Source organism: Durio zibethinus, chromosome 28, assembly GCF_047325235.1.
Source record: "Durio zibethinus cultivar Kanyao isolate XHJ-2024 chromosome 28, ASM4732523v1, whole genome shotgun sequence".
NCBI classification, from domain to species: domain Eukaryota; kingdom Viridiplantae; phylum Streptophyta; class Magnoliopsida; order Malvales; family Malvaceae; genus Durio; species Durio zibethinus.
In genome coordinates, this window is record NC_143189.1 from 6,068,505 (window position 1) to 6,083,379 (window position 14,875).

The 14,875-nt window shown below is 33.9% G+C and overlaps 2 protein-coding genes across 4 annotated transcripts; one reads left to right on the forward strand and one right to left on the reverse strand.

Moving 5' to 3' along the window:
* Positions 1-1,309: 1,309 nt before the first annotated feature.
* On the forward strand, positions 1,310-7,938 carry LOC111281155 (hexokinase-1-like). The gene is made up of 9 exons (XM_022868792.2): positions 1,310-1,873; positions 2,389-2,539; positions 2,623-2,805; positions 4,102-4,176; positions 4,324-4,479; positions 4,647-4,745; positions 4,837-4,967; positions 6,598-6,679; positions 7,226-7,938. Exons 1-9 carry the CDS (start codon positions 1,602-1,604, stop codon positions 7,571-7,573), a joined length of 1,497 nt encoding a protein of 498 aa, XP_022724527.2. The 5' UTR covers positions 1,310-1,601; the 3' UTR covers positions 7,574-7,938.
* A 2,419-nt stretch (positions 7,939-10,357) lies between these two features.
* LOC111281122 (auxin-responsive protein IAA26-like) lies at positions 10,358-14,069 on the reverse strand. 3 transcript variants are annotated; one of them, XR_016335094.1, is made up of 7 exons: positions 13,307-14,030; positions 12,548-13,164; positions 11,591-11,868; positions 11,007-11,154; positions 10,823-10,888; positions 10,643-10,707; positions 10,358-10,554 (listed from the first exon to the last, which is right to left on the reverse strand). XR_016335094.1 is itself a non-coding variant. In XM_022868748.2 (6 exons), the coding sequence occupies exons 2-6, from the start codon at positions 13,075-13,077 to the stop codon at positions 10,520-10,522; spliced, it is 1,056 nt and encodes a 351-aa protein (XP_022724483.2). In that variant the 5' UTR covers positions 13,078-13,164; positions 13,307-14,069; the 3' UTR covers positions 10,358-10,519. The 3 variants fall into 3 exon arrangements, 2 of the variants coding, with proteins under 2 accessions (XP_022724483.2, XP_089613321.1); XM_022868748.2 differs by lacking the exon at positions 10,823-10,888 and having other exon boundaries at positions 13,307-14,069; XM_089757195.1 differs by lacking the exon at positions 10,823-10,888 and having other exon boundaries at positions 12,548-13,180; positions 13,307-14,025.
* Positions 14,070-14,875: the final 806 nt, after the last annotated feature.

A 14,875-nucleotide genomic window follows, 5' to 3' on the forward strand; every position in this document is an offset into this window, starting at 1 on the left:
TTATTATTAAGGGATAATTTTATCTTCGTAACCTCAAATTATCTGATTAAAATATCCAATTACATGTTTCTTTTTTCTTACCACTTGAGAGACCCTTAAATCGAGGTAATTTTGATGTAGAAAAACAAAATGAAAAAAAAAAAAAAGAGAAAATGGATTAAGTCTAAGCTTAATCAAGATTTTTCTGTCTATACCCAATAGAAGTGATCAAGCCTAATGGATTATATTCGTATTTTTAAAGACTTTAAATATATAATCTTTAGCCATTTAATTTAATTATTATTATTCATTATATTTTATTGAATCTTTTAATGTAAATTAAAATTTTTATTGGATTTACTAAAAGAAAGTGAAAATTAAAAAATAATAATAATCATATAATACGTTTGTTGAAATTTTCTTAATAGTAGAAATTTTAGGAAATTTGTAGCAATACTTTTCAAGAAAAAAAATTAAAATGAGGAATAATACAATTAGAAGAGACCTAATAATTATTCCAACATTTGATTAATTTAAAAAATAATAAAATAAGATAAAAATATTAAATATTAAATATTAAATAAATACAAATTAGATGACATAATTTTTTAAAAATTTCAAATGACAAGAGATATTTTTAAAATTTCATTTATGTTAAGAGAATTTAAAAATATTTTACTTGCTATCAAATAAAATAGACAAATTGTCAACATAAAAAAATAGTAAAAAGAAAATATAATAAATAAAAATTACAAAAATAATATATTTATATTTCAAATGTTACGATCACTTATTTTATTTAGTATATATTTTTATAATTAATTTTTTGTATATAAATATATACAACGCAGGTGAAGTTGAACATCAATATTAATGATAATTAAATTAATAAGTGATTGATTTAATCGGTTAAAATTTATTTTTTTTCGATGAGAGGTATTGAATTCGAATCTTATCGATGATCACTTATTAGAGTCATTTAAAATACACAACTTATAATTATTTATCTTAAATTATTAAATATAACACATATTATCTTAATTTAAGAAATTAAATAATTTATCTACTCTCAAAAATTTTTTTTTAAAAAAAAAAACATTAAACTTCACCCTTTCTTACGGCGACATTAGCAAGTAGACACGTGTACGTTTACTCATGACCTCATGCTAAAATTTACAGCGTCATTGGTGATTTTTGTTTTTTGGTTGCAATTGTTACGGGTGAAGTTTTATTTTTCAAAGTTATTGGTGCAACAAGAGCTCTATTCTTCACCTGAGTGAAGCACCATACCACAGATATAAAAGCAATAAAAAGGTTACAAACAAAAAGCAAACAAATAACACTTACCAAGATTGACACCATTTCCTCTTTTATGGGCTCTCTCTCCCTAAGCCAAAGCAAGATCTTTGCTGTTTGTTTACTTTTGATTTGGTTTATTTTTTGCTCGCACGAAACTCTAATCTATTTTCAACAACCATTCTCTGATTTAAATCACATAACTTCAAATTCCCATTTGTTATTAGATCACCAAAAAAGGGGTTCCTTTTATTTTGCAAGATCTTTTCTTTTTCCTCTTTTTTTGGATTACAAACAAAAAAAAATCACATTTTTGAGGTGGGAAAATGGGGAAGGTGGCAGTTGGGATGGCGGTGGTATGTGGGGTAGCGGTAGCAGCTGCAGCAGCAGTGGTGGTTCATCGGAAAATGAAGATGTCAGGGAGGTGGATCAAAGCAATGGAGATAGTAAAACAGTTTGAAGAAAAGTGTGGGACCCCGATTTCGAAGCTGAGGCAAGTGGCTGATGCCATGACTGTAGAGATGCATGCTGGTCTTGCCTCTGAAGGTGGCAGCAAACTCAAGATGCTCATCAGCTATGTTGACAATTTGCCTACTGGGTATTTCACTTTCTTTCCTTCGTCTTTAAACATGTATAATTATGTATTTATTTGATCCGTTTTGATTGGATTTTATGTCGGTGTTTTGTCACTTTCTACCATGAATTAAAGATCAATGTTCATTCATATATTGCAAATATTATGTGTCTATGTATGTATGTCTGGGTATTTTGGATCAGCTACAGCTAAGTCTTAGGTGGATTTTTTGTCTAACATATGTTTTGAATCAGTTAATATGAGGCTGTCTATTGTTTGAGATTGTTTATGTGAGATTAAGTTTATTGACACTTGCTTGAGTTTATGTGGGTTTCTCTACATATGTGCACATCTAGAAATTTATGTTCCATCTGATCCACTTTGAAGATTCTTCTCTACATGGTTGGGGTGGATGGGTGACATGATAATGTACTATTTTTTCTTACTTTTTTTTATTTGATTCTCATATGTTAGGTGGTCCATTTGAGATTTTAGTTGATAAGATTGTAATTTTTTTTTTCTTTCTTTTCCTAAATTAGGAATGAGAAGGGATTATTTTATGCATTGGACCTTGGTGGAACTAACTTCCGTGTGCTACGAGTGCAATTGGGAGGAAAGGATAGTGGTATTGTCAATCAACAGTTTGAGGAGGTGTCTATTCCTCCGAGTTTGATGACAGGGACGTCAGATGTAAGTGCTGCTTTTCAAGTGAAGACGGGAAACTAGTTGAGCCGTAAAGTCTCTAATGTTTGGCTGGTGATCTTTGATTCCAGGCACTATTTGACTATATTGCTGCAGAACTTGCAAAATTTGTATCTCGAGAAGGGACGGATTTTCAACTAACTCCTGGTAGGCAGAGGGAGCTTGGTTTTACCTTCTCATTCCCTGTGATGCAATCATCCATTGCTTCTGGAACCCTTCTTAGGTGGACAAAAGGCTTCTCTATAGATGAAACAGTAAGTGTTAATTGCTCAGATTCCCTTTTCATACTTATTATGCATTAATCTTTCTCAAATTTTAAGCTACATATAAATTCGACCCATATATTCCCCCTAGACATTAGTTTAACAAAGGCAATAATTTATGAAGAAAACTTTTTAAGATTTCATTTATACCGCTTCAATGCACATCACTGCTCTTTGCAGGGACAGAACCCCTGCCCCGGGGGGGGGGGGGGAAGGGGGCCATGGCCCCCTCTGGCTTTTTGAAAACCTACAGTACATGCATACATAATAGTTATGGGTCTGCAAATACTTGTTTAATTTTTATCGATCGGCCCCTCTTGATCCTTACGAGTTTTATGGAACATTTTTGGGCTTTCCTCTTTCCTTGGCTTTTATTTCATTTTTTATATTTTTGAACCTTTAACTATTTTAGTAATAGTCCATTAGATAAAACCTAACACATAATTATTTATTACAATATTTTTTAACTTTTTGAGTTACTTCCTTCCACTCTCTAACTCACAATATGGACAACATCAACACTTCATTTCTTTTGTCTTTTAAACTTTAATTGTTTAACACTGGAAAGATATTTCTATTTTCAAAGCATCAAAAACAAAGATTAGAAGGCTTTATATATTATATGTTTCTTCTTTTTTTTTTTTTTGAATGGTTTAAAGAAAAAGAAAATTTGCATCAAATTTTTTTTTTATCATGAAAGTGTTAATATTTATTATTTTAATATATATATATATATAGTTATAATTGAAGGCGTATAATCAATTATTTTTTATTTATTATTCATTATATATCTTATTTTTTATTCATATATTTAATCATCTTTATTGGTTTATATTTATGTATTATGCTTTGAACATTGTATTATTAATGTATTTGCTATTTTAACTTTTAATTAAAATTTTGAATTATAACCAATATGTCCAAGAGATCAACAATTGATGCATTTTTTTTTTTTTAAAAGGCATTGAACATGGACCATCGTCATCTATCCATAATATTGAAAGTTCAAATCCCGAAGTTCATTCTATAAAGGTTCAAAACATTGAATATAAAGAGATTGATATTGTTTAGTTAGAAAGAAGTCAAGTATATATTGCATCCTTCAAGTTGGAAATATTCCATTATTTATTTATGTGAAATTTAATTTGGGTCCTCTGGAAAAAACTCCTCGCTCCGACCCTAGCTCTTTTGGTTCTTTGTGTAATTGATTAGTGCAACTTCTCATAAAATTTGCATTTTGATCCTCAACTTATATTTCTTTATCACTCTTGGCTGATGGATTAACAGGTTGGCCAAGATGTGGTAGTAGAATTGACAAAAGCCATGGAAAGACAAGGCCTTGACATGCGTGTTTCAGCTTTGGTAGGGTTCGGTTATGGATTTTCTTTTGGTTATAGGACCTTTATATACTTGAATTTGAGCTGTGAACCTGATACAGAATAATTATCTTGCTTATCATTATGGTTATTCTTTTCTCCTAGCGTCTTACTGCAACATCTTTGACACCAGGTCAATGACACCGTTGGAACACTAGCTGGAGGTAGGTATACCAACAATGATGTTATTGCTGCTGTGATCCTTGGTACTGGATCAAATGCAGCATATGTGGAACGTGCACAGGCAATACCAAAATGGCATGGTCTACTACCCAAATCAGGACAGATGGTTAGCCATTCTTTAATTGCTATTTGTAACTTTCTATAGCTTTGAGACTGTTTCTTTTCTTTCTTGATGTCCCAATTAAAATGAATGATGGTATCCATGTAAGTTTGGAATAGAACTGTTTAATTAGGTTGTATGAACACTAAAGTTGCTGTTGATAATGGCTGAAGGTTATCAATATGGAATGGGGTAACTTTAGGTCATCACATCTTCCATTAACAGAGTATGACCATGCACTAGATGCTGAGAGTTTAAACCCCGGTGAACAGGTAAGTGCACAATTTTGTATTGTTCTGGTTCCTTTAGCTTACTTCTCTTAAACATAATTTGTTCATCTTATATTCTTTTGATTTGCCACAGATTTATGAGAAGGTAATATCTGGTATGTATTTGGGAGAAATTGTCCGCCGAGTTCTGTGTAGGATGGCTGAGGAAGCTGCATTCTTTGGTGACACTGTTCCACCAAAACTTAAAGTGCCATTTGTATTGAGGTAATTTCCTCAGGCTATTTACAGATCTGTATCCTTTTTAATTTTTCTTTGCTCTCGGTATTTCTTTTTGTTTGATTCCAGTTATTTTTCGTCAACTACACTCTAATTTCTGTAAATTGGTTAACATTTTTATCTATAATGCTGTATGCTAATCATTTTCATTTTCACTGTGTTTGAAATGAGAAAACTGGTATTGAACATTTTGTTTGTGCTTGCTAAGAAATGTCATTCGTAGAAAACTTATTTTGCGTGAGATTATGAGAAGAATTTGAACTTGGAAGTGATCTGGCTAGGTTGGGTTTTTCTATATTCAAAGAACTATTAACTTTGAGTCAGTCTATGTAAGGTTTTGCATAACACCTTCAGACTTCAAATAAAGTTGTATTCCTTCCTAGGAGATGATATTTCTTTCACTGGTTCTGTGCTTATTTCTTGAATTCATATATACCCAAATTATGTTTCGTGTGACACAATCTAATGCACAAATTTTTAATTGCTGCTGCTGGAGTATCCAATGCAAAGGTGGTTAGACAGGTGGTACTATGCTGAGGATATGGTTAGACAGTTATCTTTCTGCTTTATCAGCAGTTGCACTGAGATGCTGTGGCTGAGAAAAGGGAATTGGAGGAGTATCTTTGCAAAGAAGTATCTGTTCAATGCTATTTAGCTTCAAATACTTATTGTTGGAAAATTTTCAATTACACTGTCCACTGGTCAAAATTTTTCATAGGCAGCAAAAGGAGCGCACTATAGCTAAAACTTAGGATTGCCGGTCTCCAGTCTTTTATCCCAAGAGACACATCTGATTTCATTTTACCCTATCGATAGAAAAAATTGCAAATGGAGACAATTTTTGGAGGATGGTTCCTATGGTAATTTTGCTTAAAGAAATCAATATGAAAATTCTCTTTCTATAATGTGTTTAAATATGAAAGTTCTCTTCTTTGAGCGAAAGATGATTCTTTATTTATTGAAACTGTTGAATTGACTCAAGTTATAGAAGTGAAAAGGTTGAGAAATATGGATTAACCATCATTAGAAGTCTGCTCTATGGCATGAGAGAAATAGTGGGTGCTTTGTATTATCATTTCCATTGTCTCTATATTTGGGATTGAGTCTAATTTATCCTTATAACTTGTAAATGGTCTGGTAACGTTTTCTCTGACATCATATCTATGCTTCTCCAATCTCCATTCAATACATTTACCTAGAAGCTAATACCTTAGTTTAAGGATTTTTTTTCCAATCATCTAATATATCATATTAGTCGTCATTATTCATCAATGATTTCAAAAGGTTATCCATACTATGCAAAGCATGTATAATTTATATTGGCTCATGTGTGCAAAGAGCCTACTTTGTGGCCAGCTGTTACGTTGGGCACTTGCCTCCATTGTCTTCATATGAAGTGTTTCTTATAGATAGTTTGTTGTATCCAGTGTCATTTTTAGTATTGATTATTACTGCATAGAGCAGTCAATAACTGCCAGTGGTTGTTGTTTACTTTTGTTACTTTCTTTGGCAGTGTGGATTTATTAGTTGTTATTGCCTTTTCTATACTGAAAGATGCACTTTTGTATTGTGTTCAAGATCTGCAGAGTAGTAATATTTGAGCTTTGTTAACATGCAGGACACCTGTCATGTCAGCAATGCATCAGGACACTTCCCCTGACCTCAAAATAGTAGCCAATAAATTGAAAGATATTCTTGAGGTATATTTTAATCTTGAGAAAGTTCTCCACATGTTGCTCTTGATCATCAAAACTTGGTTATTTCACAATTTTTCTTGGCCTGAATTACTTTTTGACCTCCATATCTCTGATGGAACTCCAAAATCTCTGTGAATTTTTAGTTTTGCATAATGTTGGTTGATCCCAATATACAGGATCCTATTTCAATTTTTTAATTTCATTGGAATCACTTCAAAATTGACTAAGAGCAGGACAGTTCAATACCTAGGAAAAACTTCCATAAAATCACTAGCTTAATATATCAAAAAAAAAAAAAAAGAAAAACGAAAATACTGACTTGAAGCTTGTTTTAGCTGAGAAGTGCAGAGAGTATGTTTTACTTGCAACTTTGGAAGCTGGTTAACACTCTTAAATTGTGATTATTGAATTATTGTTGTCTATGTTCAGTATCTTGTCTTGGCCTTAATGGATTAAAGGTGAAATACTGGCTACTAGTCTACTGGCGCTGAAGTACAAGGCAACTTTGTGTTGTGTGTTTTAAGCCTGTTTACATTTTTTCTATTTCAGATATCAAATACCTTCCTGAAGATGAGAAAAGTAATTGTTGAGCTTTGCGACATTGTTGCCACACGTGGGGCACGTCTTTCAGCTGCTGGGATACTAGGCATTCTGAAAAAAATGGGAAGAGACACAATCAAGGAAGGGGAGAAACAAAGAAAAGTAATAGCTATGGATGGTGGACTATATGAGCACTATACCGAATACCGCAAGTCCCTGGAGAACAGCCTAAACGAATTGCTGGGAGAAGAGGTATCTGAAACCATTGTAGTTGAGCATTCGAATGATGGATCTGGCATTGGAGCTGCTCTCCTTGCTGCTTCCCATTCACAGTATCTTGAAGTGGATGAATCCTGAGAGCAGTGAGAACTGGTTCAATCATTCTTTTGAAGTTACTTGTGACAGATCTTGGCAAAGTGTTATCCACAGATTTTCTTTTTTAACCTGGAGGATTAGCATTTTATTCCTTTCTCTTTTTTATTTTTTGGTTTTGAAATTGTCAGGATTTGAATTTTAGTCACCAAAATTAAAGAGTCTAGGGCTTTTATAGTAAAAAATCTTAAATAATTGCCTGCAGAGTACGTGATGAGGTGAATTAAATGTATAAAATCAGAACCTGGAAGCGTGAATTCTTCCGCTTCGGCCTGTGATTCTGTTCATTGTTTTTCTTTCCTTCTGGTGCTTACTTCTTAGGCATTAAAATAACTGCCAACCCTTTTATATTTCTCGCATTCGGCTCACTGATAATTTGATTATCTTCTATGTGATTGTGGCTATGTATCATGCAGCGTCCAACCGTATCTATGTCTGTACATTTTGCGAAGGATAAAATTGCTTGACGAAGTATATTGAGGCCCTGGATGAATCGCTTTTCATTTCAATTGGCCTGCTACATACTGTATTACTAAGAAAAAAATGAAGTTGCAAAAGATTATCTGAAGAGTCTAATTGCTTTGAAATTGTACTGAAGGAACTGCAGTGCAAAGGATCAAAGCTGTATTTTGCCCAACGTTCGAACAAATTCTTTCAATTGAAGGAACCAATCAGTGTGGTAAGGTTTTTGATCAGTCTCTAAATCGACTTTAACTTCTTGCAAGTTTTGAGCATGAACTGAGATTTGCATACTCAAAGGAACTTAACTTGGACAATCAATCTCAATCTCCCTAATTCAATCTGAAAACCGAAGATTCAATGTCAGGAATTTTGGAATGGTAAGAGATTTTGATTTCGATTCCAAGAGAATTTTACCAACGGTTAGGTAATAAAATTATTACCGGTCACGAGTTGGGATAGGGATCGAGTAGTACCTTTAGGATACCCGTTATTCGAATTATATTTATAAATAATATTTTTTTAATATTTTATATATTTTTATTTATAAAATGTTTATTATTAGTATAATATTTAATTAAATTAATTCATTAAATGTTTTAATTATAATTTATTTTTATGAGTTAATTTTAATTAATAAATTTATTTTTTTAATAATAAGCATTAAATTGTTTTTAATTTAAATTTGAGAGTTAAATTTTGACTTAATAAACAAATATTTAATAAATTCGAATAATTAATGGTATTTTTTATATTACATAATATGATTAGAATAAAAAATAAAAAAAATTCAAATAATTATCAGATTAGAATATCTTGATAAATAATGAGATTCAAATGAATACCCTACCCATTGTCATAATCATCATCATCATAATCTCCTTTTCAAGTTTCCTTTTGTTCCTGTCGTTCTTATTGTGTTCTTCCATCTCTAGATTGCAACACTGTTTTCTTGGACAAGCTTTCTCGGCTATATTGATTTCTCAATGTAATTTTCGCGTCTTAATTTTCATTTTCAACTATCAAAATTTTATTAAAGGATAATATAACGACTTCAAAAAATTAATCTAATTGATTAAAAAAAACTATTTTTCTCATCCAAGATTTAATCATTATAAAAAATATTTTAAAAATAAAATTTTAAATTCACCAAATGGAATCAATGAAGATGGTTACATTCTTAAAATCATAAGATTAAGTTAGACAAAATTTGAAAACCCCCCTAACTATATTACCATAAAAATGGATTTATAATGGAATTCTTGGACTAGGAATATGGAAAGCAACATAAATGGTAGCATAAGGTGTCACCAGTACTTTTGACATTTTGCAATAGTATACTTGTATAATAAATTTTTTTAAAAGGAAAGATGTTTCTTTACAATAAAATCCGCCGAGACAATGCAGACTTGTCGAGATTAGTTGAATGAATGATTTGTGCACAAAGGAAAATATGTAATCAAAAACTAGTATTTTATGAATAAAAAATTAAAAAAAAAAACCCTATAAAGCTTAAACCTACAAACATATGAACAAAGTCATACAAGCTAAACTTACAAGTTAAAAGACATGTCCATTTATTGGTCAACAAGCACACGTGTTCCAACCAACCAAACCCTCTCTGGCAGATAAGGCAAAGGCCAATGACCAAGCAAACGCCCTGATAAGTGCCGGCAACTGCGAGCGTGTGTTTGACACCCTCTCACATTCCCACTCGTGACACGTCTCCAAAGGAATTATACTTAGACCAGTGTTATTTTTGGGCCCAAAGTTAGGCAGCTCCGTTGATAATGACCCCTCAATCCGCCCCTCTAAACCTTTTTTTTTTAAGCTACTTCCTCTCTTTTCTAAAAGTTTCTTGTGCCCTTCGAAGTTCATTGAGCTTGACACCGCCCCTAGACTTTAATACCCAAACCAAACCAGACAGTCTAAACCATGTTTCGTTGACCAGTGCTTAACAAGTTTGGTTGTTGATGGAACATTGGTCAAAACCCATGCGCCAATGAGACCAAAAGGGATAGAGTAAGGTATGGGGTTGTCCTTTTGACCAACAAGTAAATCCAAAGCCAAAAGCACAGTTTGAATTTTGAGTAGAGTACTACTCGGTCGCAGCGAGCATCAATGGAATCAAAGCAAAAGAAAAATGTTGGGACTTTAACCATTCCGAAATGGGTTGTTAATACAAAGCATATAACACGAAAGGTTACACATCGAACTCAAGATTTTGCTTATTATTTACGCATTGTTCCAAATGGCATTTATGTAGGGGAAAATAAAAAAGCATGTTAAACAAAGGTGAAGAAGTCAAAATTTACATAAAAAACTACTTAAAACTTATATATATACTCTTAGTGCAACCAGTTCGTACAAAATAGGGGAGCAAAATGTCAAAACGTGAACATAATTATTAGTCTCTTTCTTCAAACTTTGGTGGAGAATCTTCAGAGGAAAACTCTAGTTTTCGAGGCAGAGTCAAGCCGATGTCTTTCCCTGACTGCTGCTCCCAACTGTAAAGGAACAACGATCAATTTCTTATCATGAAAGGAAAAACAAACAGTAATCATTAGTTTTTTTCCATAATAAACCAACACTCACGGCTAAGTGCAGATAGTTCGGAGCTCTTCAACACGCGCAGCCTCTTCACTGTTGATACAAACATGCTGCAAAGCCAATTTAAAATCCAGACATAACAAATTTATTCATGTATGGTACAACATACTATTAAACAACTGCAATCAGACAAACCAGTTTTTGTCGTATTTTGGTAGTGCATACATTAACAAAGAGTATGACAGACTATCGGTAAGATATTAGGAATCTAAGGCTGTTTTCCTGGAAAAACTAATAGACAAAAAATAAAATAAAATGGTATTACGCTATAGGCTCAATCATTTTGGGAATATAATAAGGTATGGTATAATCTCAAATTGCATCAGACACACTGTGATTAGATGCTTACTGCCATGGGACATCCCCAACAAGCATCCTGTCTCCTTCGTTATCCTCGTAAACAAGTGTATATTCCCCCCTTCCGTCCAATACGCCTGTAATCACTTTCTCTTCCTCTTGCTTGTTCACTATTCCACCAGCAGAGGAATCTTTTTGAGCTACACGGATCAAAGAAAGAGACAAACAGATGAGATAACCATGTCCGTCAATTTGGATCACATTAATATAACCTAAGAGCTTAATTGCAATAAGAACAAGCAAACGAGTCCAAAATTTTTCCCTTGAAATATGCAAAATAAAATTCCTCTTAACAGTTGAAAACTAACACTGATGTGAACTGATAGCTCATATAGTAACCAGATGCAATACAAAAATTTCTAATACACTGAACAAATGATGGGGCTGTCAAACACAAGATATGTTGATAATGTAGATACATATTAAATGATGAATGAAACAAACTTCCATAATGGCTAATGGACATGACTATCAAATCAAATTTAGCTAAACCATGTGAAAATAATTGCCAAGGCTTGATTTTATCTCAGTTATTATATATCCATTGAATTGAAAATAATAGTACAATAAATTTACCAGCAAGGAGGCCTCTGAAGAGCTCATCAACAGCAGTCGACAGTTTTTCATAGCTGTCACAGGCTTTGAGATCCACTTTCCTGCCAATTGGAACTCCATCCATGTTGATTTTCACAAATAGGCTTTTTCCACTAGGTTCAGCTGCTGCTTTTTCATTCACAACCTTGTGAGGGACCACACTTCGTGATTCAGAAGCTAGTTTTGAAGAGCTGCTGCCTGCAAGATTTTTCCTAAAAGAACGAATTGGAGGCCAACCCACAACTGGACCAGGAGCACTTCTGTTCCCCATGATCGTAACCATGGAATTAGACAATAAAAACATCACAGTTAATTCAAGGCTGAATAATAGAGATGAATATGAACATGGGTTATTTACCTGATCATTCAGAAAAAGATATAGCTACAACTATAAGCCGCATAAACCAAATTAGATGCCTACGAGTCTTGAGAGAAAAAACGTCTACCAAAAATATAAACATAAGAGATCCTATGCTGAACAATATATAAACATAAGAGATAGGATCAATACAATAATACCATGGGAGAGGAAACTGTAGACAACAAGTAAAACTTGTTTATCTAAGAAGAAAGATATGGGTTAACCATTTACTACCAAAACAGGACAGGAGCTATCATAATGAGCAGATCAATAAATCATGTAGAAAAAAAAAACAATTAAAACATCTGAGGGAGAACAGTAAGATTTTGCATTAAAACTACGAAATATTCAGATACATATGAAAGATAAATTGAGATTTCATGTAACATGAGAAACATAAAGAAATGAAACAACAAGCATGCATGGACCACACAACATCAAGTAAGGTAAACTTGTGACTTGTGAGTGAATATCCTCTGTCAAAAGAGATTTTAAAAAGTAAAAATATATAAATTAAAGAGAGAGAGAGAGAGAGAGAGAGAGAGAGAGAGAGAGAGAGATGTAAAAAGCTGGAGTACCTTTTCTGAGAACTGTTGGGGGGCACAGCTGTATTTGCAGGAGGTGAAAATGCTTTTCTCTCTGCATTCTGCAAGTCTACCACTTTAGTGCAACAGGGCTGTGACGATTCCTTTGCTATAACAGGCAAGCTCTGTGGGGCTGTTGATGGGAACTGAAGAAATGAAGGAGGCTTTATCTGCTGTTGATGGTTATGCTGGAGGTTTTTGGCCCATGGAGTGGACAAAACTGACCCAGCCGGCTGGTCTTCAGTAGATGGAAACTGATGTGTCTGTTTTCCATTGCTCTTCATTGAAGAGGAGTACCCAAGTGAGAGTAAAGACTCATCTCTCTCTCGGTTGTTGTTTTTGGTGGCGTCTTTGAAGGACCAGTTATCTTCACCTGGGGGACCAAGCCTCAGTTCTAGCTTCTTCTCCTCTGAGGATCCATGCCTTATCTCATCTTCCCCCTTCACATGCCACTTTCTTCCTTGAGGAATCAAATATAGAAGTTGAGGACATGCTTCACCATTCTTTGAGCAACCGCTCTCCATACCCTTAACTGATGGAACAGATATCCAACAAACCCAAAAAGATCACCTTTTTTTTCTTTAACTTTGAGACCAAGAACCAGCAACAAACTGAAAAAATAAAGTGCTGCAGGTTTAGAAGCTTAAGTATCACAAAAACAAACTAGAGAACAAATAAGAACGACATAAAACCATGCAAATGCTTAGACACATAGTCCATAACTAACGAAATACAAAGAAACTTGCCCTATACCTTAAAAGGAGTAACTCAACCAAAGCTCAAAACAATGAAGACCCACATCATGAAATCAACAATGCTTCCCTTGGCTATGAAAAACCTTGATAGGAAGAAGTGATAGAACTTCGAAGATTTTAGCTAAAAACGCAAGAACTGTCCAGCTAAGAGAGCCTCAACCATTCAATTCCTTCAAACCAGCACCTTTAAACTGGAAAAGCCAGACCAAAAACGCAAAATAAAAAAAAGTACCCTTTAAAAGGAAACCCGATAAAAGAACAAAGTGTCTTTAACATCTCAAAGGGAGAGAGAGAGAGAGAGAGAGAGAGAGAGAGAGAGAGGACTATGATCAGAGGGGTGGGTTCTTATCTAGCTTTCCGGTTTTTCCTTTTTTTTTTTTTTTTGCACGCCTTGGTGGGTTCTTGGTTTCTATTTTTCTTTCTCTCTCTGTGTAGGACTCGACATATATGGGAAGATGATTTTTTTAGATGCGGTGAACAAGGGGAGGGGAAGCATAAAAACAGAAGAGATGATAAAACCAGGGGAGATTCCCTTTACTCAATACCCAAAAACAGGAAACAGGAATTGGAACATAACTCACGCAACTACAGCTGCCTATATAACGATAGGTTTTGTTCAGCTCAGGAAGCAAAGCGTGCTGTTGCTGACGTCCAAAACATACTCTTGTAACTCTTCCTTTCTCTCCGTAACAAGTTTTTACAAACAAAACTTCAGCCTCATTAGCACAATACCCCAAACATCCCCCCTTTATTAGAGTCTTGTCCTGGGAGAGGGTAAAGACAAGGAAACCAACAAAATAAACACCCATATGCTTAAAATGTAAGCCAGTACTTTGAGTTCATTTTCTCACTTTAAAGCTCATTTAGCTACAAACTCAAGGGAATGATAATATGGTATTTACTTTATGCTTTTGTTGGAGGACTGGGGTCCTTAGAATTACAGCTCTAGTTGGATAACAAAGACAAATCATGTGCACTTTTTCCCCCAAAAATATTAGAGATCGAAAAGAGTAATTAATTGAACGTTAATTAAGTTGAATTGGTTAAAAAGAGAGACTTGAGGCTTAATTTAAAACAGGAGTTGCTTTTGAGGAGGTCAAGAAAACTGACGGATGGGATGTGATTTGTTGCTACTATTTATTTCTCCTTATTTCAGAGGAAATTAAAGAGAGAAAGAGATTTGCATGATCCATTTTGCGCCGGGACGGCGGCTTTGGTGCAATAAAATCATGCAGATACCAGCGCCTGTGTGGTCTCTCTCTCTTTCTCTTGCTACCGTCCACTTATTCCCGGACCCCAAAACCCATACAGGGTTTTAAGAAAAGAAATATATGGCATAGATTACATAAAAATGTGTTTGATTATTACAAAATTTGGTGCCCCACGGTAGAATCTTATGCAATGAGCCCCTATGAGCTCCATTCACTAAAATTTGCTGTTCTTTTTCTATCTTGAGATTTGTGTTGAACACAAACAGAACTGACACAGTTCTTTGAACTAAAACTGTGATCATAGCCAGGTTTAAGGGAGGCAATTTTTTTGTTGCTTTTTGCATATGAGATTTTTT